At 42.6% G+C, this 26316-nt stretch overlaps 1 protein-coding gene across 12 annotated transcripts in view; it reads right to left on the bottom strand.

Annotated features, from left to right (window-relative positions):
* The window catches only part of PPFIBP2 (PPFIA binding protein 2), a 1806653-nt gene that overhangs the window by 380782 nt on the left and 1399555 nt on the right, over positions 1-26316 (bottom strand). For 11 of the 12 annotated variants that reach the window (XM_069623590.1, XM_069623589.1, XM_069623592.1 and 8 more), the window contains 2 exons: positions 9439-9499; positions 2409-2450 (listed from right to left, as the gene is read on the bottom strand). In XM_069623590.1, coding sequence (XP_069479691.1) covers positions 2409-2450; positions 9439-9499 — 103 coding nt within the window. The remainder of the gene's footprint in view (positions 1-2408; positions 2451-9438; positions 9500-26316) is intronic. The other variant, XM_069623593.1, reaches the window with a different exon arrangement.

Below are 26316 nucleotides of genomic sequence, written 5' to 3'. Positions count from 1 at the left end.
CCTGGGCAATGCAGTCCTCCTTGGCAACTGGTTCAGAATTAGGTTGAGTAGATTGGCCAGTTTTCTTGGAAAGTCTGAGTAGAGTTAGACGGAGGAAGGAGCTACCCGAGTACATATTCTCACTTGAGGCACTGGTGGTTGGAGAGGTTAAGGAGAGCATTTCTTTGAGTGCATCATCAGACTTCAATTTCTTTTGGGCCAGTAGAACCCGGGAGCTCGCCAACTCTGTAACTATGGGCTGAGAGTTAACCACCTTGGTTGGACCAAACACGAGTGAGCAAATGTTCAGGGGTCAAGCCAGGGATATATCTGCCATCTTCCACCAGTGGCCCTGATCGTAGCTCCATCCCATAACTAGTCACACTGCCAGTTACTTTCGCTTTGTTGGTATCGCTAATAAAACAAGCAGGGGATTCTAGGGAAATCAACAGACCATCATTTATGACCAGTTCAACTTGATTGTTGGGCGTGGGGTTTTCTTCAGAACGTACACCAGTCGGATCCCCCAGGCTACCCTTTATCTCACCTCCAGAATGAGTTCCTGGATTGTAAGTTGCCCCCGCAATGCCCCCTGATTCGAACCCAGAAACTGTTTAATTTCTATCAGGAAGTAGGTCTCTCCTGTAAACTGCATAGGGCTGCAACCATTTTTGGCAGGGTCAGTGTTAGTGTCAGAGCCGATATCAATATCAGACTCCCCGCCATGTTGGGGTGGAGGAATTCCCACTTTTTGGCTTATGGCTAATATCTTGGGCTTCGACTTGGGCTCTGCGCTATTTTCCATGATTGGCTCATGGGTCAGCTGTGCACAGTGAGAATACGGAAGATGTGGGGAGTTAAAGCTGGGGAGGAGGGAATCCAGCACCTCCATAATAGATTTTCAGTATTGTCCACACACAGGAATTGAGGAGTAAACAGTCACCCACTACAGGCCACGGGGCAATCTATTCCTCTCTCACCTCATCGTGGTGGTCCTCAGGAGCAATCCAGTGCTTGGGCTCGCAGAAGTCTCTTCACCATGCGCCCCTCTGTCACGAAACACCCCTGCTGGAGCGTAATGCCCCGCGCCAAATGCGGGAGCAAAACACCCTGCACCTTTGTTCACTCATGGGCTTAAACGTACCTTTTTGAGTGGCCCCGGCACTGCTCTGTGCTGCCATCTACAAAGTCCCTTTGTCAGGTTGATGACGTCACAGTCATCAACATGAAAAACAGACTTCATGAACAGCAACACTGCCAGCAGGGAACTTTCGGTAACGGCACTGCCACCCCCTTAACTTGGGTGGTGGGCTGTTACCTACAGGGTCAGCCCACCACCTCGGGGCATAACGCCTCAGTATGAACCCCAGAAGTTCAGTCTATACGTAGCTGGCCTGCATTAAATCTGTGTTCTCCTGTGTTAGAGTTTTTGCACATTTTCTGCGTTTGAATAAAGTCTATATTTTTATCTTGCTTGTGCATTCTCTTTATTTTGGGACCTACCGTATTCTTTTTTGGACGGTTCTTCAGCCGACTCACTTCTTTGAAGAATATTGACTGATATCGGCCCATGCTACCAACATAGAGGCAGAAAAGGGCTTCCATTCTATTTCTATCGATGTTAACTTTATGATGAACAGCATTGAGCTGAACTGTGGCATGTGTTTGAGCAGAGAGTAGAGAAGCCTAAGCTCTACCTTGGGCTTGGGGCCAGAAAAGGAATTTGACACACCAACACATTAGCAGCAGGACAGTAAGCATTTAGATTGTTCTTTGACCAATATGACTTGTGAAGCATCTGATTCCAAGAGTAGAGGATTGGTGCTATTCAACTGGCAATCACTATCTCTTTCTTCAACCCTCCAGAACATGAAAGAAGAGTGAGAAGAAAACAAATCTGTGTGGCTTTATATTTATTTAAAAAAAAAAAATTATAATGCACCCAATACCATACTGAGTTTGGTTTCTAAGCGCGGATGCGGGATTCAAACCTCTATTGTTCTACGTGGTCTAGCCTCCAAGACCAGTGCATTGCCCGTGTGCTATCCTCCGTTCACGAGGATATATCATGAAGGAGCCCACCATCTAATAGTTTGTAAACACAATCTGTAATCCAATTATGTAATTAAAATCAACAGCCTTCTACAACCTGAAACTGTGTGACTGAGAATTTGGTGTGTTTTTGGACACATTTAGTTCAGCTATCATTGTCTGAATATATAGTGCAACATGGAAAAAAACAGCTACAAAATTACAAACATAAAGCTGCCAGTGTGGTTCCTCCTATAGCATGAGACCATACATAATTAGTTTGACAGTCAAACAGCCAAAGAAAGAACATGCATACACATGAGTAAGAAATACAATATGAACGAGCAGCAACAATACAAGCACATTCCTTGAAGACAAACGTTAATATTAGTTAGTACCTCGGCTTCAACCACAGGCTCTACAGGTTTCTCATCTATACACTATGCAGTTGCGGTGCAGGCAAATTCACAACAAGATGGAGAAAAAGTAACAGACAAAATATTAGTATGAAGCACATGTACAGCACAAGACAGCCAATGGTTTTAGTGCAGTTCTCAAAAGATTTTAATTAGCCCTGGTAAAAGCGCTTTAGAAAAGTCAAATATTACAGACAGTATAGCCGTACATACAAAAGATATTACCTGGAAATTGTGATTTTTATCAGTATTTCTCTCCATATGTGAACAGACCATTCCTAATCATTAACCCACCATAATAAATTAAGTAGCTGTGAGGTCACCCATACAATGATACAGGATTCTGGATAAATGCTGTTCTAAACTCTAGAATATCACCAGCTAGGCCACACTTCTAGTGAAGGACAGCCAGATGACTCCATCCCACCAGAATCCCATGTTCCAATCCTTCACTTTCCTTAGCAAACCATAAGCTGGTACTTTAATCGAGTTGGTTCGACTGAAGGCAACTCAGGCTCCAACTGCCTAAATGCATTATGTTGTTAATAGAAAGCCATGCCAGAGAAATATCCTCAAAACCTTGAGTCATCTGTAAACTTACTCTATCCCAGGGTTACCGTAGCAAATGACACATATTTGATTAAGTTTTTTAAATTAAACTGGGCTGTGGTTTCAGGTGCACCTGGAGCTTCATTAACATATTCAATACAACTGCAATGTGTCCGCTGATTAGAATGCACTGCTAAGCCTCATGTGTACCAATATGATCACATTCTCTGCATATCTAAGGACATTAAACTGAACATCATTCTGGCACAAGTCATGCTCTTTGCCCTAGATTTTTCAAATATATGAATTTTTGTTTGTGTGAATAAGTAATTGCCAGACATTGGGCCTCATAACGAGTCCAGCGGTAACCCTGCCGGAGCTACCGCCGGTGCCAGACTGCGGCGTGGGAAGTCAGGCACCAGATTTCGTAACTCCCCATTCCCATAGAGTCCCATGGGACTCTATGGGAGTGGGGGGATGGAACCACCGGTACCATTGCTAATGGTGCTGGCGCTTCCGTGAAGAGTCGCCCTACTGTGGCCGCTGCACCCGGCTGCGTCAGACCTGTCAGGCGCAGCAGCCGCGGCAGGTAAACTTGTAATTTTCCGGTCCAGAAACAAGGGTGCCAGTGAGTTTATCAGCACCCTTGTTTCCGTACCGGTCAAAGGCCCATTATGTCTGAAATACGTATTACACTGTACTGTGCTTTGAAGTAGGCATCAAATTGCAAATTGCACTGGACGCAAATATGAGTTGCATTAATTGCTGATATGAAGTGGCTTCAGGAGCAACAGCCACAGTTTTTCCTTTTCATGTAGACAGAGCACATTCTACCACAACACAATTTTACACCAAGAATCCCTCGTTCATACGTGACCGAGACCTGTGTGTACCATGCCTATTCAACCAGAATCATGTTAGTTATCACTAGTGACTGTTTATGATGCAATTTGGGAATACAATTTGTTGTGCCCCCCCCCCAGTCAGATGGTGTTTCTATGAATGCAAGACCCTTCAATTAATCATTCGAAGCCCCCAGATACGGCTAGGCATTGCTATTCCGTACATTCCTACAAAACAAAGTGAGAAAGGGAAAATTAATCTCCTTATAAGGGCACCAAGGGGATTCTGCTGATTTTTCTTTTGTCTCATTTGCATTCATCAAAATAAATTGAGAGAGGTCCTTGAAGTCTTTTACAGGATGCATCGCTGCTGATCACCCATATATAATACACAGTTGTTTACACTAAGTTTCTTAAGCAGCGTGTGTGATCTAATAGCTCTACAGTAACACTTCCACAAAAAAGTCCCTGTGGGCAACCGGTATCTCACTCTAATTGTAAAAGAGAGGCGAATTGGAACTGTAACTGTATACACTTTAATTCCTGTTAATGGATGTGCAAAGGCTTGCATGCACTGAAGGAAGTCTATGGCTATGTTTTTGGGAGAAGGGCCCACTCATCTGGGCCTATTCTCAGGAGTCAACCAAGTCAAAGTGTGTCATTTGATGCATGTCTTACCTTTGGCCATGGTGGGTATGATTCAATCTGATTAACCAGTCCTAGCAATGGAACGCCTGATGATAAACTATTCTGTATTTGAATACACATAGCTGTGGCATCTGTGAACAACGGGCAACACAGTAATCAAGGGCAACACATAGGGGTGGGTCAAGCCTTACCTTGGCATGTCGTGAATGAAAGGGAGACTCAAAGCTTGGTGGGCATGAATTGACACACTAAGGATTACCACCTAAATAAGAGGAAAAATCCAGTAGAAGAACAAACATGCAGGAGGCGATGAAGGGAGGCTAGAGGCTGTGGCCAGCCAGCCAGGAGGAGGCAGACTGGTGATCTGGAGCACTCAGCAAGGCAACAGAAGCAGTGGGGAGGAAGGGGAGAGAAAGAGGCAAGAAAGCAGGGAACCAGGATGAGAAAGAGAAGTCAGCTGGCAGAGAGAGGAGACTGGAAGCCATAGGAGGAAAGAGTAGGCAGGAGATGGCTACAGAGCACCACGATGCTCAATATCATGGTGATTACCTATGTTATTGCTGATGAAGGTGTCATCATGGAGCAGTGCATCATCCACATTCCAGAAAATAACTTACTTTCCCCGTAAGAGCAACTAGAAGCCATCTTGGAACAGGCACATCCAGTTCAGGAAAACAGCATGGCTAGCAGCTGCCTCAACCCAACTTGGCGCCCACACCCAATTCAGCCCATTCACATGGTTTGTGAGCAACTAGTGGCACTCCACGGTGAAGGCCAACCGAGATAGTGGGAACATGGGCAGGAACAAGTCCAATGGAGTCTCTGCAACAAGCACTGCTACAGGGAAGCAAAAGACCCCAGGCACCAGGGTGCTGTTCCAGAAGAAGGTACAACACAAGTTCTACACATCTGGCACACATCAGTTTGATAAATGGCGACAATCTTCAGACGGAATATATGGAAAAAATAACAGCAGTGCTAATCTACCGATAAGATATGTGCTCATGCAGTACCAGCTTTGTTTATTTCTTTTAAGTCCTCATACATTTTAAGACTGGTACTAAAAACAACTTATTTTAAAAAGGAGAAGTGGGATTACATTTGTGCACATTTTTATCTTGAACTTGCATACACCGCCAAATGATATTCATGCATGTCGAACCATCAGTCCCATTAACATAGCCTAAAGCTCAATGTTTGGCAATTAAGGTACCACGGATACTTGACTTGGGGTTGCAAACGAAGGTGGCTTATCATTGTACATCTCTTCCATGAGCCAAACCTGTGGGGACAGATTCCCAGGGCAAAAGAACTGGCATATGGTGGGTTCAAGTGTACACAGGGTGATGATGCTAACAGCGGGCCCGGTAATGACGTGCCTGTTGTTAGCACCCTGGCCTGCTAGCGGGTCCCGCTTTTCACGTCTGGCCTGACCAGGTGTGAAAAGTGGGACCCGCTAGCAGGCCTCTTGATAGGGCAGGCCGTAATGAACGGTGCCGGTCCCGTACCGGCACCGTTCATTACGGGACCGCCAGGGTCCTGATGATGCCCATTGTCTTTTTCAAGGCTGTTTGTTCACATTTAGAGACACAGTTTAAGCAAGAATAGCAATATTAGCATTAACATCATATTGCATATTAGAGGAAACAATTGCATGATAAGGGTATATACAATCATAGTACAAAGCATGATATGGAACAAAGTATAAGCAAGTATATGTAAACAGTATGTACATACCCAGCAGAGGCTAGATTCCGGAAAGAGGAAAAACAAAATATAAAAAATACATATGTACATAGTATTGCTTTTTGTACATTTTGATGCCATTTGAGGTTTCGTAAATAGGTCACCCTAAAATAAGGGTTAAGGATTGCCTTGTAACATTAGCGATGTCATGTATCTATATGGATTGTTAATATCGTGTATCTTCAGAAAAGCCATTAACGTAGTCATGCATATATATGAATATATGTACATACTGTTTACATATACTTGCATATACTTTGTTACATATCATGTTTTATACTATGATTGTATATACCCTTGTCATTCAATTGTTTCCTCTAATATGCAATATGATGTTAATGCTGATATTGCTATTCTTGCTTAAACTGCCTGTATAAATGTGAACAAACAGCCTTGAAAAAGACATCATATCGAAACACGCGTTGGCTGGTCTTTTGCACAAGAAGATAAATTGGACTAAATATCCCACTGAAGACTCTGGGACTTTAAACTTAAACTTTACTAAACAATTGTGTCAAACACACTGTAGAATTGTATTTGCTAAGTGTGAAGTGTGAGAGTTTTTTTTTTTACTTAGTCTCAAGTGGCATAAGGGTTACCATCACTCACCGTGCAGCTGGCATACTATATACACATAGGGACCCAGAGTAATTGGACACAGTTTACCCTGGGTTATTTAAGCATTAGCACCTCCATAGGCAAGAATGCTGATTACTACCCCAAGGGTGCTTAGGCTTTTAGTGACTGTTAGGGGGAGTGAGCTGCTTGGTTTCCCCAAGTAGTGAAAAAAGAGCCAGAACAGGTGCACGATGCAAAGGAGATATGGCATCACACACAATGCCAGTGCACTGTGAGAGACAGAAGACGTGTGCCAGCGTCTGGCGAGGAGTGAGGAGAGTCAAGGCAGACAGCTTGGTAGGTCCTGGAGGCCTTGAGAGAGCAGGCTCAGGGGAAGGGAATGCAGGAGAGTGGGGAGCAGAGGACTGTGGAGATGTGGGGGTCAGGGGTCAGGGGGGGCTGGAGATGGCCAACACAGCAATGAGGCAGAGGAGGAGAGAAAGGGATCAGGAACACAGGGTCTTCGGCCTGGCCCAGCTGACAAGTAACAAGACATTCCATCCAGCTTTCAGGTAATGGGGCCTGCAATTTGCAGAAAATCTGTTCTTCTGATTGGCACCCTTTTGAGAGTGTATGAGTTGGCTCAGCCAATCTGGATTTATCGCCATAAACAGACGTTTTAAAAGCCACTTTGAAATGGAATTGGAAGGTGTACACTTAAATGCCTGCTTCACTTAACTAACAAGTGAATGACTTATAATTCACCGGGCAGATGAACAAAGTAGACTTCCACTCGAAGTCCCTATACAAGAACAAAAAACATTTACTTTCATAGTGGATTCGAGCGAGACAGGTCCTTGCTGTCTTTCTGTCCATAAAATCAGAAGGATTCAGTGACACACTTCTTTAGGTTTGTTAAAGAATGAAGCAGTATCTCCATATTCTGGGATGGGGGATGATGACTTGGCCAAGGAAGTTTGAGGACATTGTCCAGGAGCAAGCTAAGGTGGTCTGAATGGCATGACCAGTAATGGGCAATCGGAAAGATGGAAAAATCTGCTATTATCCTCTGAACTACTGATCACTGGGGTAGCAGGGAAGGTACACAGAACATTCCATGCCAACTATTGAGAAATACATCAGAGCAAAACAATTGTTAAGGAATTAATCTGTTGGGTAAGAGCATGGCCTGAAAGGAAGAGCAAGTGTTAAATACTGGAATCTTGTTATTCCCAGTTCCAACTCACTTAGCACATAGAGGGCTCTAAAGCCCCCAGCATGCCTGCTCATTCTTCAATCCAAAAGATGGACTGCGGGTAAAAAGGTACATGTTTTGACTTTATGCCTATTCATATATTTCTTTTGAGGGCCTAGCAGTAATGGTTGGAAACAAATCACTTGCCATGCCATACTTAAAAAGGCAGAAAATAGCTACCCCAGTTAGGAAAAAGGTGGAACCACCGATCCGTACAGCAACTAGAAACATGATTTTAACATTCCAAAGATGCGAATGAAGTGCACAGTCTGGATCAGCATTTGAGAGATTTGCCTGAGACTATCTGTTTCAGCGTACATGGGGACTGTTGTGACCTGCGCTCCTCCAATTAATAAGCGTGACCTCCATACTGGCAATCCGGTCCTGAATTCACAAGACCCCTCACAGCAAGCATCGATAATCTTCGGAACATTCAGCAGTGTCATGTGTTGGTTTGTGTTCACTTTGTGACGAACCTCTGCATACAGATTGTCTACTTTACACCATGAGGCCTTTGACATTTTGAAACGACCTTTCATCAGACAGTAAGAAAGCTTATGGAGTTAAGCAGTTGCCTCGGGTCTGTGTGTAACCTGCAGTTGCATATACAAAACCTAGCATCAGTGTTGTAAAGGTTTTTTTTCCATGGTAGATGTAGATGCATTTGAACGCCATTACATTAGGTAATGAGTACACCTGTTAAACCTTTCAGAACTGGAAGCTCCCGAGCATGAAGCCCTATATATAAATGTGATCTTATCATCATTAACTCCACAACTCCAGAAGAACATGTGTTGCAACATCTGCTACAGGGAGTTTTGCAGGAGCACGCAGGTATCTGACTAAGACAGCCACAAGCGGTCTCAGTGATGGTTGTGCAAACCAAATAGACTGTTTTTTGTGAAGGCAACTGGAAATGACCACTTTAAATACCATGCAGCTGGTGCAGCCATGCACTTCCTGGGTAGGTGTGGCTTAAAAAAAGAGCAGGAAGTCCTCAGACAAGGGCCCAATTGTAAAACAAGCTGAGTAGCAAAGAGAAGAAAAGACACTGATGCATACAGGTGACATATGGGGTTGCTGTAAAGCAAATGAATGCACACGTGGGATTTCAAATCCCCTGGCCTCTAGAGTTTTAGGATAATCTGCATTCTTTCCGGTCTTGGTCACTAGGTATAATATTCCTGGAATAGGAAGGGACCAGAAAACAGAGTACTGCATGTTAGGATATGCAATCAAGATAAGCTTGAAAAAGCTAATTCTAATTTTACATTAAACTACATCTGAAAAAGTATTATACTACCAATCAGAAAAACAAAAATACGAACAGGTGTCAGGTTTATGGGCTCAGTACGAAGATTGGAACAGTCTTCGAGCAGTCAACTACTGAATTTAAAACGTTCATAAAACTAACCTTTTCTAAAGATTCACTTTGAAGATCTTCTAGACTACTTGACAGGTTTCTCTGGAGAGTTCTGGAAAGCAAAGGAAAACTAGTATGAAGCACGTTCCTGAAAAACACATGGAATTCCACTGTATCTATAATGTCACACCTACTACACTCCAACCTTCATCAATTTAAATATATATATATATTAACATTGTAACATAATACATAACAGTTTCTATGCAATAGGAGTCGTTTATGAAAAAACAAAGTACGTGGCGTATCTTTTTTTCTTTAACTTCATCTATGCTTTTCTTCAAAATATTTTTCACATTGGGTAAAATCAATCTACGGGATTTTTTTTCTTCCAGGTGCTCAGTACTATTGCCCCAGGGGGCTGCTGCTGGTTGCTAAAAGGTGAGAGGTGAAATCAATCTTACATTTCCCTGCCCTATCCCCGTCCTCCTAACTGGACCCCATCAGTGATGCATAATAATGTAATTTTGTATATCTGTTTAGTACTCTTTAGTTGAAGCACTTGCCCCTTAGGTTAATGTTACCTTTGTAAGCCACCTGTTTCTTATATATATTTGTTTGTATGGTTTTGTTCCCGGTACATTTCCCCCCTTTTTAAAAATAAAAAACTCATAAACTGGCTCACCACTTGTTCCATCATTGTGCTTTAGCATGTACCCTTTGCTGGAATGCCTCCAACATCTGCACATGTGTTATAAGCCATTCCTTATCGAAAATGACACCCATGTTCTTCAAATAAATACAAATAAATAAACATGGTCAAGTTTCAATGTTGAGGGGAGTTGCCAGGGTGTGCAAGAGGGAGTAGCCTTGACAATCTGGTGTTCTACCCCCAAAACAGATGCGCATCGCCTGTTGAGTAGTAAATACAATTGGGAAGCCAACTTCGGGACACTGATCAACTGAAGTCATCCATTTTATTTTTCACCTGTATTGCCACTCTTTCAAATAGTCTTATGCAGGCTTGCAGAATGCGTACCAGGTGAAGAATGGTGCAAAAGATAAGAGTCCGGACCCTTTTCTAGCTACAGAAAATACACTGAGCCTGAATGATCAACCTATATAGGTCTGTTAAACAAATGTGACCCTCCCAAACGCAGTATGTAAATGTTTTGTACGCACTGAACCCTGAGCTGGGTATGACGAGAAATATTATTTTAAGAGTGAAAACTGAAAAACTTGATTATGAAATTAAAGCATTTAATGCAAGCTTTAATGTACACAACAGATTCTAAACACTGACAAATATGTCTAAAAAAAAAGCTTTAGGGGCCTATGGGAAAGGAATTCCTGCGGAAAGCAAAATGTACATGCATTGGCGAGAGAAAATATGATACAAAACCCAAGGTGGGAACCTCACCAATCACTGGTACCTTGAGGTGAGAACATACAATGAAACATTGGGTTGGTACCAGGACAAGGAGACTACCTAAAGGAGGAAGGCAGAAAGCTAGCTAAGCAAAATCCAATCATTATTTCATTTTATTTCGATTTCAATATGTAAAAAATCATTAAACATTTTAATCAATTTTGTTATAAAAACATCCTATATATAACGCAGCCATACATTCATTCAATCTAAATAAATTCCTAAAACATTCAATCCATTGAATTTGCCCACTTCCTTGCCTACAATAATAGCATCCATTCTTAGTAATCAGGTCTTTATTTACTTTTAAATTATCTATATATGATGCAGTCAGTGCCAATTACATTTATTTGTAACATAAGGATACACAGATTCATGACTGCTCTTACACTATAAGGGAAGAACCCTTAAGAGGTAAGGAGATTTGCATGGGGGATGGACTGATGGGGGGTTGGAGGGGATGCATTTGCGGGCGCGAGGCAAGAAAGGAGGGAAAACAGCAGTGCCGGGTGCAGCGAGCACTCAGGTAGCTCCGAACCTGGGCTTGCATCGGGTTTGGAGCAACCCGATTGGCTGCCGAACCCGCAGAGTGTGCTAACAGAAAATATGTGCCTCTTTGGAAGTTCACGTGCAATAAAACAGTGCAATCCGTCATGTATCTCACTTATAAACATAGGGAGGGTTCGAAAGTCGTGAGTCATGTCATAGTGAAGAGGCAAATCTGTTTGCAGTCCTTTAAATGAGGCATGGCGCCTGGGAGAATAAGGGCTTATAGTTCTGCCCCATCAAGAAATGGAACAAGCAGTTCCCAGACAATGCTTTGCTACAGTAAAAAAAAATAACATTTATTCACCATCTGATTTGTTTTGCATGATCATGCCCAGGCTTTATGCTTTCCAAAAGCGCTTTTTACATGTCCATATGACTGTTCTAAGTGTCTATGCATCCGTTCGTTCTTCTATTTTAGCCATCTGTGAGATAGGACATTTTTGTAAAGCACATTCACTTCTAGTGCTACCATTTTTAGTTTTGGCTATTAAGTGGCGCTGAAAGTGATACCTAGAAAGCCAAAACTATTGTCATTAAAATAAGAGCTTTAACATGAGAGCTTGAAATAGAAGCTCTGAATGCAGGTTTCTAATGCTTTTAATGCAGGTTGACATAGGAGGATGGATAAATGTAGTTTGGCTATGTGTCCCAGCCATTTAACACCCATTGCTAAGTGAAATCTATAGGTTTTTCCTCCCATTCTCACCTACTCACCTATCTCCACCCACAACACACCTCTTTTTGCACTCTTTGCCTGATTTTCTACTGTGTGGTGAATTTGTCAGTAATTTTTCCTTCCAAAATGGGAGCTGCCATGTTTTCATGTTAAAAAAGAAACAGTAATTGTTCCACCAATAGATGCGCTGCTAGCTAACACGAATTAACTTATGCTTAATTAGTGATTTTGAATATTGCCATTGATGCAAGTCCAAATACAAAAGTGTTTCTCATGGAGACTCAGATAGATTTTGACATTATTTAATTATGTTCATTTTCCATGTTCAAATGTCAGAGTTGTATGCCAACACGTGTTTCGACCACCACAAGTCTTTTTTCAAGGCAAAGCTCCAATATGAAGTCTCTCTTTTAGAAATCAGCTTGTGAGTGGATGCAAATAATGCAGCAGACGTTACTCCGACGTCCTGCGCATCTATAATGTTGACCTAACACGGAACGCTTTGTTTCCGGCAATCGATTTCAAATAAAGACAGCAAGCCTTTAATGGCACATCCAAAATATGCTGCCGTCTGCATCAATCCATTTCAAACACGAACAAAGGGATTTGTTCTGGCTGTGTTTATTTGAAATCGATTGCCGAAAACAAAGCATTCCGTGCATTATTTGCATCCACTCACAAGCTGATATTTATCAGAGAGACTTCATATTGGAGCTTTGCTTTGAAAAAGACCTGTGGTGGTCGAAACACATGTTGGCATACAACTCTGACATTTGAACACGGAAAATAAACATAATTAAATAATGTCAAAATCTATCTGAATCTCCATGAGAAACACTTTTGTATTTGGACTTGCATCAATGGCAATATTCAAAATCACTAATTAAGCATACGTTAATTCGTGTTAGCTAGCAGCGCATCTATTGGTGGAACAATTACTGTTTCTTTTCTATGTGGAGTAGGTTTGAGGTGCTTACTTGTTCCATGTGTGTGCATCAGCTAGTTTTGTTTGACTAATAGAGTGACTCTCCATGTGATAAATAAGCTCAAGTGCTTCCAATACCTGGCACACCTCAGCTTTACTGTTTCATTTTTTAATGTTATTATAGTTATTTGAGTTGATTGATGCTTTAAAATATATTTACTGCAGCTTTCAAGTTATGTTACACATTGTACTGAATGTTCTATTTAAAATAAACAAGGTACTGTACTAGTTACGTTTTGGTTTTAAATGGTTCTGAAAATGCCCATTCACTGATTTGTCAGGGTTGCTCTAGTGCTTTGAGATGTAAGCAGCAGCTGATTGGCTGTCCAGTTTATTAATGATGTCACTATTATGTGATTGGCTCTCGAGTGTGGACTTCTTTCCCCACAGAGCAGCCATTTTCCTTCACTGAATCATTCTGCTGTAGCAGAAAACTAATGAATACCCAGCAGCGGCATCAGGCTTCCCGATGCCACTGCTCCAAGTTTGTTTTTCTAACGTTAGTAAAACTAATTATTAGCTGCCGGCATCAGGCTTCCCAATGCCGCTGCTGGTTCTGAATTAGTACCACTAACGTTAGCAGCTCATCTGAGTGTGGTTGATGTGTGGAGACTGACATACCCTGACTCCCAGGTTTTTTCTTTTGACTCTTCGGTACATGACTCGTATTCACGTATTGACAGCTGGCTAGTGTCCAACATACTCATGAGAACTATCGTCCAGGTGACTATTCTGCCCAGAACATTTTCCAATCACTCTCCAGTAATTATCTCGTTAAAATGGGTTGAGAAAAATGGGGGGACACGCTTGTGGAGGTTGAAACCACATGCCTTGCGAGATAAAGTATTTCAATCTGAACTTGTGTCTAGTATTTATGACTTTTTTCTACTAAATACCGGGTCTGTGGAGTCTCAGGTCACTCCCCGGGAGAAGTTTAAAGTTTACATCAAGGGTGTCACACTAGCCAAGCAGGCGGGGATCCTTAGAACAATATGGAGGACCATTGCGGAGAGTGAGTCCCTGCTTTCCAGTCTCGAAACCCAATACAACTCGTCCCCGTCTCCCATCACACTTGGAGAGATTGGAACAGCATTAGATGCCTTCCGAGCCCAGGCTGACCGAGAACAGAAGTTCCTGGATGACCCCCAGTCTGCCCGGAGGTACGGGGAGGGGGAGCGCCCTGGTCGTCTCTTAGCAAGACTGATCCGTCAAGAAAGGGGAGCACCCCATATCCTGGCTATTGAAAAAGCAGACCGTACTTTGGTGCTCTCATCTCAGGAAATCAATGACGAGTTCTGCTTCTTCTATGAAACGGTATATTCTAATTTTGCCCCGTGTCGGCGGGGAAGCTATCCAATGCAATAGACACATTATCCTCGGGGAGGCAGACAGGCTCTCCACCGAAGTTTATAAATGCTATAAGGTGTGCCTGGTTCCCCAGTTGATGGCAGTGTGGGAGGAGGCGTGCAGGGTCAGTGTGCTCCCCCCTCCCTTAGAGAGGCGGTTATCTCAGTGCTACTCAAAGCGGGCAAGCCGGCCACGCAACGTGGATCATACCAGCCTCTCTTCCTCATCAATTGCGATGTTAAAATATATACCAAGGTGCTGGGCCTCCGGCTGGCAACGAAAAACTTCTTTCAATCTGCACCGGTTGTTTAACTTCCTTGCCCAAATCGACCCAGACACTCGGGCTGTGGCAGCCACCTTAGATATGCAAAAAGCATTTGGCATCAGCCACTTGGAGATTTCTGTGGTTGGTCCTGGAGAAGTGTAATTTTGGTGCTCATTTTCTATCCTGGGTGAAACTCTTGTACTCCTATCCTATCGCCAGGGTCCGCACTCAAGACCGCTGCTTCACCCAATTTGAAATAGCTAGAGGCACTAGACAGGGTTGCCCCTTCTCGCCCTTAATATTGGCTTTAGCCATTGAACCCTTGGCAGATAGGATTCATCAATGGTATGCACACAGGGGTATAAGACTGTCGGGGACCGCAGAGATAATTTCCCTCTATGCAGTCAACGCTTTACTTTTTATCCGCTCTCCCGAGGATAACTTGGCCCCAATATTGGATGACGTTATACTTTTCGGTGAGTTATCTGGTCTAAAAGTGAACTGTTCCAAATCCGTACTGTTCCCATTGACCAATACCACTGTGGCCCCCCGAGATCTCTGAGGATTTGCTTGGTCCCAAACAGAGATTACATACATCAGGGTATTGGTCGCATGGCACCAGACTCCGTTATATGATTCTAACTTCAGGAAGTACCTCAACACCCTTACCTGAAAGACTGCAGATTGGGCCAAATTACCAATTACACTGGCCGGGAGGGTGGCCTTGCTTAAAATGATTGCTCTACCACAACTACTGTATAAATTCCAGAATGTACCACTATTTCCGGGCTGCAAATTCTTTAAAACACTGTCCCTGACTATTAATACTTTCCTGTGGCACTCTGGGGCTGTCCGCCTGAAACTAGAAACATTAGCTACTCCAATTGCACAGGGTGGGTTTAGTGCCCCTAACTTGTAGAGATACTGGATCGCTGCCAGGCCCTCTTCGCAGCATTCTGGTTTGGATCCAGCGACTCCCCTCCCTACGTCAAACTCGAGCGCCTGGCCGCTGGTGGGCAGGATATTCGCTCCTTGAGTGTTTCTTCCATCGGTCTCAAACTAGACGACCCCGTGGATCCCACTGGGTCCACGATGGTGGGATGGAACGGACTATGGAGACAGACAGGCACCCCACGCCCATTGCATGGTGACTTTCCCCTTTGGAACTATCTCCCTTAATCTCCCTCAGTGGATGCAGCAACGGTGCGTCACTGGGCAGATGCAGGCCTTAGACATATACGTGATACTTCACCTTAGGAACTTTCACTAAATGGCCCGACTTGCCTGAATCCCTGCGAGGACGGCCTTCTCGCTGGCTTCAATATGCTGGTTTGCCCTGGTCTCTCAAGAACAGGTGGCTTGAATTCCCCTCGATCCCCACTGACGATTCAATATTGTCCGAGATCATGATGAACACTGCCTCCAAAGGGAGGCTCTCCAGATTGTATGGCCTTCTCCAGGGTCGGATGGCCCCCTCATGGGACAGGCTCAGGGGAGATTTCAGTAGGGATTTGGCTGTTGAAATAACTAATCAACGGTGGGAGTGCATCTGCGCCTGCACCCATGAAGTCTCCTTCAACTGTAGATTTAAATGGATCCAATTTAAAATACTACACAGACACCACTACACCCCAGCGAGACTGCATCACATGTCGGCGGACCAGTCCTCCGAGTGTCCCAGATACAAAGCAGACAATGCTGATTATTTACATATGCTCTGGTCCTGTCCGCACCTTTCTCTGTTCTGGGAAGAAATGTGTAACTGTATCTCAAATACCTGATTGTACTAATATACCATCCCCATTGGCTTGCCTCTTCCATGAGTTTCCCCGCCTCGGCCACGATCAAGAAATTGACTGGCCTATGTATGTTGCTTGCGACCTGCTGTATTCTGCTACTCTGGCTATGGTTTGGGTACCTATTTGACTGGTTATTATGCTCATAACTTCTCTATTATGGTCCTGCGAGGCCACTCCACCAGACTATGTACTTCTCATGTAAAATTGCTGATTATTCACATATTGCTCGCCGTTCTCCGTTGTATTGTCAAGCATAATAAAGAACTTTTTTAAAAGCTCTCCTACTAGTAAGTATATCTTACCCCTTTGCGTTGGGTTTTGGACTGGCTGTAATACTGTAACCCTCAAACCAGGAGTTACCCTCCTGGTCCATTGTTTCTCTTGGTATTGCAGTAGCTAGAAATTCTCACCCTATGGCAAGGTCACCCTCTTGGGCAATTTAAGCACTTTCCTTTTAGTATACTTTCAGGCCCTGATCTAACCCTCTTGCAGTCAGTGACTTGGGTGAGAACAGAGTTTCTTATCTTGTCTTTTCAGTGGCAACACTCTGGGTCAGCCTCTCTGCTCTTCCTTTCTCATGTGCTTCAGTACACACTGGTTATTCCCAGTCTGTTGCTATGCTGAGAAGAGGTCTTGCTATTCCCCTTCTTGGCTCATTTATCCAAGAGTGTTCTCTCCTTTCTACTAAGTCATCAGCCTTCACCTATTATTGACACTGAGTTCGCAATTGTGCTTGTTTAATGCTTGTGCAGCATCATCCTAGGGATTAAATGCCATTCTGAACTCAGACAGAAATGCAGCACCGGCTTTGTAGCGCAGCAGTACTCTTCAAGCTGCTCAGAACTAGCATGCATGGTTTTGGTTCTTGCTTACAGGCTAACATATGAAGAAGCACTGCACTCATGAACACTGAATCCAAGGCTCTCTTTCCCCTACAAGGAGAAATGGGGTCAAAGTAAGGCAGAGGAATAATGTACCAGCCATTGTGATAGAGTTATCTCCCTGGATGGCAAATTACATTACAGGATGGTTTCAAGTTTCTTTTTGGAAACAAAAGACAAGACAAACCAAGAAAAGAGGAGGGTCTCCAGGAAATCCCCCATTCACCACCTCCAAGTAGCACATTATATAGTGGGCAGTCGTCATTGGTGCCCAGGCTCCTTCCAGTGCCATAGGGAGTGGTCTCTTTTAAGATTGTCTCAAATACACATGCATTACCATAGAAATGCAAAATACAGATATTACTGCATCATTGCTGGCTAAGAGAAAATATATGCAACAATGACATCAGTTCTTTATACACCAGTGGTTAGTTTAAATTGAAATAGTAGCAATCCATTCTTTTGACATTTTAGAATTAAAATCAATATGTCTTAAAAGGTAATCAAATAAGTTTAAACTTTACTGAATGTTTATATTTTGAATCTTGAAGTTGAATAGCAGTCCAATATAATGGACCTGATTATAGAGAGTCAGAAAATACCTAATACAATTTGGTACTTTATAGGACTTTAGTTCTTTTGGATTTTAAAGATTCCAACCAAATTCAAATCATATGGGTGCATTTTGATTTGCCTCAATTATTCATAAAAAAGAGCAGAAATGTGATTTGATTTTAACACCAGCAGTATCATATATCATATGTACTTAGCACAAAAGGACTATGTCCACATGACGACGTTCTAAGATGGTGAAAACATTGATACGTATATAACAGAAACTCGCTATTCGTTTAAGCATATTCAAATTATTCAGTTGTGTTTTCTACTACTTATTATCAGTGCAAAACATTGAGATTTGATTAGAATTTCAGGTTTTCAGCAGCATTTTCAGATTCAAAAAGTGCATAGATTTCACTTACAGGAACACTTAGTAAGATGGAAGACATGTCTTTTGTATGAGTTGTAGCATTTATCAGATAATAGTCTTTTTTCACATCTGCTTTGGCAACTTTATTAATGCAGATCCACATCGATGTTGACTAAAAGGGAACATCTACATATGCTCTTCACATTTAATTCTTGCTATGCTCCACAACACAATGGAGCATGCGATTTGCCATATGCCTTTACTCACCATACAATAGGTTAATGCTGGCCATTGCTCGGTTTAGCCATACTTTTTTCTGCAGACCTAACCCGACTTACATTACATAGCTTGAGGTATGATATTTCATCCTAGTAATACTTTTCGAGTTATAATTTGAAAAGATTAATGCCTACCTTTTCAAGTCAAGACCACTATTCTTTGAAGATTCAACACATCTGTGTTAAGATTCAGGAGATTTTGTATTTAATGGTCATAGAACTAGTCAAATACTGAGGTATGGAACTTTAAAGATATAGTTATTTAGCTATATATAAATATATGTTTTTATTTCACATAACTTAATTGTCAATGAATACAGTTCTGTTGATCAGTTTTATACAAGAATAGGACTATTACATTTTGCAGAACACAGGCAGTTGCACCCTTGTTTGCCAGCATTTACTGTGGGAGATGTTGTGACCAGGCTTAAGTGTGTGACATAATCTTTTCACATTTTGCACCTTTTAACAAGACATTTATGTCAGGCATATTTACCAATATGTTATCGTTAAACACAGAAAAAGGAGATCTCTACCATACAAAAGTTTTTCTTCATTTTTTTCCAACGTCCCGTAATATTTATAGAGAGAATGGAAATTATTTTGTAGGTTTTTAATGCTGATCTGGTTTGTTTAGAATTACAAGGTTATAAGATCAGTATTTAAAGTGGAGAGTATGTATTTACGGTTATTATAGTTACACTTTTTGTCAACAGGATGTTGATTGATTTACTAAGCTGACTTTCTCCCTTTGGTTTTGTAATTTGGTAGGATGCTAGGTTAAATAACACCTGCATAAGGATTTACTACGCATCAGAAAGCCTAGAGCGACCTAAAAGGATCCTCCTGACAAGTTAACTGGAATGCCATCTTATCAATTCCCACAGAAACTTTGCCAAATGATACCTATTGGTGGAATATGATATTTCTTTCATGTTGCGGTCATCGAAGTTTATCAATGACACTTATCTGTTGTACTAGTAGTAAGTCCTCCTGTAGGAACTGGACATTTCGATGTTTATTGATACAATGTATTACTTAGCTTGACACATATGTAGGACAATATTAATTGATGTTCGATAATATTATGAAGGCATATTTAGGTAAAGTATTTGACAGTGTTTTGGGTTTGTCCCTTGGCGAGTGCAGCACCACTTTTTCACAATTAGTGTGGGACATTTCAACTAGTCAGTTAATATTTGGGTCAGGCATTTTGGGCCAAATATGTATTGGCACCAATAATATTTCTTAATTATTCTTACGTTGATGTTATACTGATATCTAAATGATGTGGGGTCATGCACTTTATAATACACTGCAACAACAGAATAAATCACAGTGACTAAGTGTAGTGACAAGAGTATTAATAATCCATAGCCTCTGGTTACCCCTACTTTAAGGATGTCCATCCAACAGTGATGTGGCTGTAGCCTTTTCTTCACCTCACATTGTTTATTTTATTAAATTAGAGCCAGTGCTCATGGGTGGGAGACTGTGTCCTACCCCACACCATGATATACCTGGTTACATCGACTACCACTCCTTTTCGAACTGCTCAGGCTGGACCAAACAGATCACTACATTTAGCTGAGGAGGGAGAACATCTGGGAAAAAGTAAGAGTAGGAGAACAGTACTCACTGCACGGAGTAACTTTTAAGTACTTGCCCATCTCCTTCCTCCATTCTGATAGCAAAATAAAAAGTAAGGTTTGTTGGTCCTATGATGAAATGAGATTTACGACAGAGATACACCTATATTAGATGGATCTGGAGACCTGCGGTAGACAAGATTGAGAGCTAGAGATGGACTCTGTAGATACAGAGCATGTTTCAGTGCCCTGGAAAAAGAAGCTGAATATAGGTAGAAACACCCGTTTCTGATGGTTCTCATATTTAGATGAGAATTGTCTAGCATTTCGGTATTGTGCTTGACTTGTAGGTGAGGCATGTGGTTTGAGCCAGATCTGAGCTGGTACAGGGAACGAGTGTAATTTGCACAAAGTGGGAGTGATGCGGTCAATTGCCTCGAGCCAGTGATGAAACGAGCCACAGGGTGAATAGCCAGTAACCCTGCAAGGAAGGTTTTACCCCCATCAATATGCAAGATCAATAGTGCCTGCACCACCATTTGCAAATCCTGGGGCAGGGGAAAAGGGTACATATTTCGGAGTAGAGAGATCTGATTGCCAGCACTTTGAGCCTTTTTTGCAATGTGTTATTGGAAGGATAGATTGCTATCCTCCACCAGGTTTGGTGGGCCGGGGAGTCCCTCAGTAGGGGTTGGAGCTGACCGTGACATGTGGCACATGTCACATGCCACGTTCAGCTCCAACCCCTTTCTCCCTCGGCTTCCTTGCAGCTCACATACAGGAACCAGTGAAGAGGAAGTGCCAAGCACAATTCGCACTTGTGCCGCCCATTTTGAAGTACCAGGAAAGTTGACGCCGAAATATGTGACGTATGATGAGCAAATAAACCAGCAGAGAGCCACAGTGGGGCTCTATCCAGTACCCATCAGAATAACAACCACCTATTGAAGTACACCTAAGAAAACTTGGACAGTAAGGTACCCATTGAGAAAACCATAGCGACAAATGAGACAGAATGACAGTTGTCAGAATGTAATACCAGAAGTAGCTAAGAAGATACTGAAGGAAGACGAATGATGATATCATAAAAACCCGGACTGACTCACATATAGAAGATATAATGACCTGAGAATAATGAAAAACGAGATGAAACACCACTGACAAGTGACATCCTGAGCCTAAAGCGAAACAATTGATGTCAAGATGTCAGAAACTTGTGCCATATGCACGATGAAGATATTCCGTTAGTTTAAACGTGTACATATGCAAAGTAACCGCGAGAAGCGCAGAAATCGTGAGGCTTGCTTATGCTTAGTAGTAAGATAGATTGCGGCAAGCACCACCTGTACATATAGCTACCTCAAGAAAGCACTTTATATAAGTATACTTCCATTACACACAAGAGCAGAATCAACCAAAGGTTACTAAAGGTCTCAAGAAGAGAGTTTTGCAACAAACAAATCGCGAATTAAAGACGGGGAGAAACTCAGACGAAGCTAACCATGCCAAGAAGCCAAGGTTGTATCGTCTGAAATAAGCCAACAATGGATACAATTAAGAGAAGAAGAACAGAGTATCCTGTTCAGGGAAGGTCAAGATAAGCCACAGATGGCAGACGACTGGCAGAATTAAATCAAATATACGAAATTGCATGAAGGAAAGGCCGATTTCACGGTGTCAGAATCGCGTGACCAGACAAGCAGGAAGGGATGAAACTTTCACACCTACGCATGAACCTTTGCCATGCCCAGACGCCTTCAAATTTACCAGACCAAGAAGCAGACTTGAGGCCAACCACAAAGAAATAATTGACACATGCCACTGAGTTGATGATTGATTGTAACTATAATTGGAGGGAAACTGGGGTGCAGACGAATTCCCTGCACCTGCCCAGCTATTCTGCACGCTGCTAAGCGTAAGTGTAAAAGTATGAGTGGGGTTGATGCCAACCCAATCATAGTGGACCATGTAATCTAGGGTCCAATAGTTAGTAGAACCAATAAAACGGCATACTTTTAGTGACGTTTACAGTAGCCATTTTGAGGGAAGGGCTTAGTTGCCCCACCTGACATTGTTTATCCAATCCCCTCTCCCTGTTACCATATACAGATATAGTACCTACATTAAAGTTACCTTCCTAGAACCAATCAAGTTGCATGCTAAGTTTTAAGAGTTACACATCAGTGATGACGAGTTTTTGGTATACATGTTATGTTTTTTCTGAAATTAACTGGGGTTGAAACGAGAAGGAAGATCAAGTGATTGCGGATATTCATTGAACTCCCCTTTTTTTGTACTTGTCATTAAACAGACTCCCTTTGCCAAACTATTGAGTTGTCATTATTGATATGGTGCAAGTGTACGAATCTGCATCCCCCATCCATCTCAAGGGTGCTGCTGCTCATCTTAAAGTGCTGTTTGGAAACCGCCCAGTCCTATGGGCCGGCTGGGGACCATCCTGCACACTTGGTAGCAGAGGATGGTTCCATTAGAATCGATTAGATAAGACACCCATTGGCCGTCGAACATAAGTAACTCTGGGTCTTCGGCAATATCACAAGTCCTTTGCCATCCGGTTGAGTAGAACGAGAGGCTTCCCGTAGATAGTGGTTAGTTTAAGTAAAAACCCTGCAAGTTAGGTCTGAAGGAACCTTTGCTTTCCCCCATAAACTCCTTCCCACTGTAACGGGCAGCTGGTGGGGATGAACGGCGCGGAGAGGCGGTAATGAAGGCGGTGATCCCGAGCGTTCCGAGAGGAAAAAAATGCGAACAGTGAGTGAAAAAGACTGAATGCTTTGTCAAAAAAGTTGCATGCCTTAGAACAAGTAAAGAGAAGGTAACGGAGGGAGGAGGGATTAAAATAAAGTCAGAGTAAGAGTGTAATGTATATATAAGGGGAAAATATTGACTCAAGGGTGGCCAAGCAATAGAGAGAGATACCGGGAGGATACTCGAGAGAGAGATACCAGTAGGATACCCGAGAGAGGAGTATATGACCAAATACCTAGGTTTTAATATAGCGCTAGAAGAAGCCTGCATTTAAAGTCCTGAATGAATAGGATGATATAGGAGACCACAATCGATTAAAAGGCGATCTGAAAGAAATGGGCTTACATTCCATGTCGGAATAATAGGGGCAGAAATGCATCTGAGGAAGCAGATAGCATGAGATTTATGTAGCAGGCCAGAGTCTGTCTAGTGTGTCGTGTCTGTCTTATGTTTTTCTTTTTTCTGATGTCATGAAGTAAGAACATTTTTGGGGGAAATAGCATGAAAATTGTGCAATTGAATAGACAAAATGTTGTATGGCATGGATTGATGGTTTTTTGAAAAAGTAAAAATACATTTTTTGTGAAAAAACGGGATTGGAGCTTGCGACGATTGGTGCTCGCTCATATTGTTGATTTTGTTTGAGAAATATAAAGCATAACAAAGTGTTATATGAGGGGAGGATAAACAGATTTAAGCATGGAAGACATTAACCCATTAGTACACTTGGGCAAACAGTTGCCAAAACATGCATCTAAGCTGAAGAAGTACAGTGCAGAATGGGTTAAAGGAACCACCCACAAAATGTTTATGCCATGGCCTCAAGGCTATCTAAAACGGTCCTGCAGCACATGATGACATATTTGCACGCCACATATACTGGCAAAAAAGTTAGATAAACGCCTAGCTAGTTTAGAGCTTTGGAAGATGTACCAAGAGGAAAAGGAGGAGGAGCCACCGTTAGATTGGATACTTAACATATGCACAGAGGGGGGTGAAACGCCTTCTGCACCACCCGCCCCGTCTGAAACAAAAAGCAGAGCCAGTAAAGACGAAGGATTATATCCGTTGAGGGAGTTTAAAGCAGCCACGGGATATAGCAACCCGTCATTTGAGTCACCTCTGCAAAGTAGTGACTAAAGCCCAGAGAAAGACAGAGACAGAGATATTACCTCCAAAGTCCTGAGAAAAGGAGACCAAGCACAAGCAAGTACATCTCTAGATACAGGTAGAGAGGGAAAGAGATGGAAAGGAGATGAGGACAGAACTGATGAGATAGCCTTCACACAGAACAAATGGATGGGAGGTCAGATTTTATTGAAACTTGATGGTAAATGCATTGAAGATATGAGGCAAAAAGGAGAGCCAGATGATTCAAAAAGTAAACAGAAGGAAAAGGAAACCCGATTGAGAGACGAAGGAACTAAGAAAAAAGATAGGCAGAAACGAGAGCAGTTATATCGTGAGGAGCAAGAAAGAAAACGTGATCATAAGCAAAGAACAGCTAATGATCAGGGCAGGCAGGAACAAAGGAGAATAGAAGAAAAAAAGATACGGGAGAAAAGAATAAAAAGACAAAGGGATGAGGAAATATGAAGGGCAAACGAACAAAGAGATGCAAGGAAACAAGAAGAAGATAGGGTCCGAGAGGAAGCGCAGAGAGTTTGATGATGACATAGAATGCAAGCGAAGACAGAGAGCACCCGATCTTGAATATCGGGAAAGGGAGGTTAAAAAACCTGATCCAGTAGTAGACTGGGAAGACATAGAAGAATTCTTTCCTGAGTACGATTTAGTACCAGGCACATCTAGGGCAAATATGGAAGATGACTTCGACACCAGAAGCATCAGAGAGACGATCGATAGAATATATGATGAAATGGGGCTAGAACAAGTGCCCCAAGAGAAAGGAGAGGACGAGCGTCTTGAGAGCAGTCAGTTGTACGACACTGAGGATGCCTCCCGAAGTAGCAGAAATAGAGAGCTGCCCCTAGATAGGTTGACACTAAACAGAAATGAGGAGGATGAGAGAAGTTGCACAAGTTGGGCACAGACAATATCGGACGAGGAATGTGAGGAAAGAGAAGATGAGAGAAGACGCAAAAATCGCTTCTGCAGAGGAAAGGGAATAACAGGGATGCCATTTAGGGGTCACCAGCGGTCGCAGCTGCGACCTCTGAAGTCCCCCTTGCTACCTCTGTGGTCTCACTTGCTACCCCTAAAAAGAAGAAGAAAAAAAATGTTTTGTTTTCTTTTGTAATGCAAGCTCCTGGGCTGTGGTCAGCACAATGTGGCTCTTTACTTCTAGAGTGGCTGGCTTTCTTGTTCAAGCATCTTAAAAAAAAGAAGAACAAAAAAAACAGGGGAGCCACAAGTCTAACACTTTCAACACTGCCCCTAAATCAGAAAGAATGGGAATACCAAATAATGGGCCTCATTATGACTCCGGCGCTAAACAATGGTGCTGGTCCATGATGGAGTCCGCCATGGCGGAATGGGGAATTACCACCCCATTCCGAGGTTGGTGGGGCGGTAATTCCCCATGCCGCCATGACCCTTCCCCATTCCCATTTTTGCCCCATAGGGCTCAATGGGAATGGGGAAGGCGCTAATTACGGTACTGCAAATTGCGGTACCGTAATTAGCACCAAGGTCCCTTTGCGGGTCCCTACTTTAACGGCTGGTAAAACCAGCCGTTAAGGTCGGGTCCCGCAAAGGGACCTCGTAATTAGGCGCTAGGTGTTTAACGGCACTGCAGCCTTTTACGGTGCAGTTAAACACTTAGCGCCTGGGTCATAATGAGGCCCAATGTGTCTTTCTGGAATTCTATACAATAATTGCTAGACTCTTTAAAGGTTTAAGGCACACTTCAGGGGGTGAGTCACTGGTTTAGTCTGTTCTTAAACACCTCAACTCAGCCTTTCATTCTTTTGAGGTCGATAAATGAGTACCAACACAGGTTGCGGGATATTGGGTGTATATTTTCTCTATATAAAGCGCTTGCACGCAAGTGCTATATAATAACACATGATTCTCATTTGGCCATGGACGTCTGCTTGCATGCACAGTAATTTGGTAATATGGGTCTATATACACTGATCATAACGATACATATGGTGATCCATTCTTGTATGAAATGTACATCACATTATAGTGATATCGTAACCATATTTTTCGTAGTGTACTTAGTAACAATGCTATGTGATGCCAGTTCCTGTTTTGACAAGGGGTGAAAGGTCATGTTCCATCGCTTCCAGCAATATCACTTCGGGGTGGGGTCACATGACATCACTTTCTGTGATGTTATCAGAGGTCAATGGTCATGTGATGTCACTTCCGCTACCCCTGGCATTTTGGTGAAATGATGTCCCTGGGGAATAAGATGGTGCGATTCTAGTGGGTCTGCAACTAAGGCATCATAGTCAGCCACACAA

This window comes from Ambystoma mexicanum, chromosome 11, assembly GCF_040938575.1.
Source record: "Ambystoma mexicanum isolate Mex_15411 chromosome 11, UKY_AmexF1_1, whole genome shotgun sequence".
Lineage (NCBI taxonomy): Eukaryota > Metazoa > Chordata > Amphibia > Caudata > Ambystomatidae > Ambystoma > Ambystoma mexicanum.
This window is presented reverse-complemented; position numbering and strand designations above follow the sequence as displayed.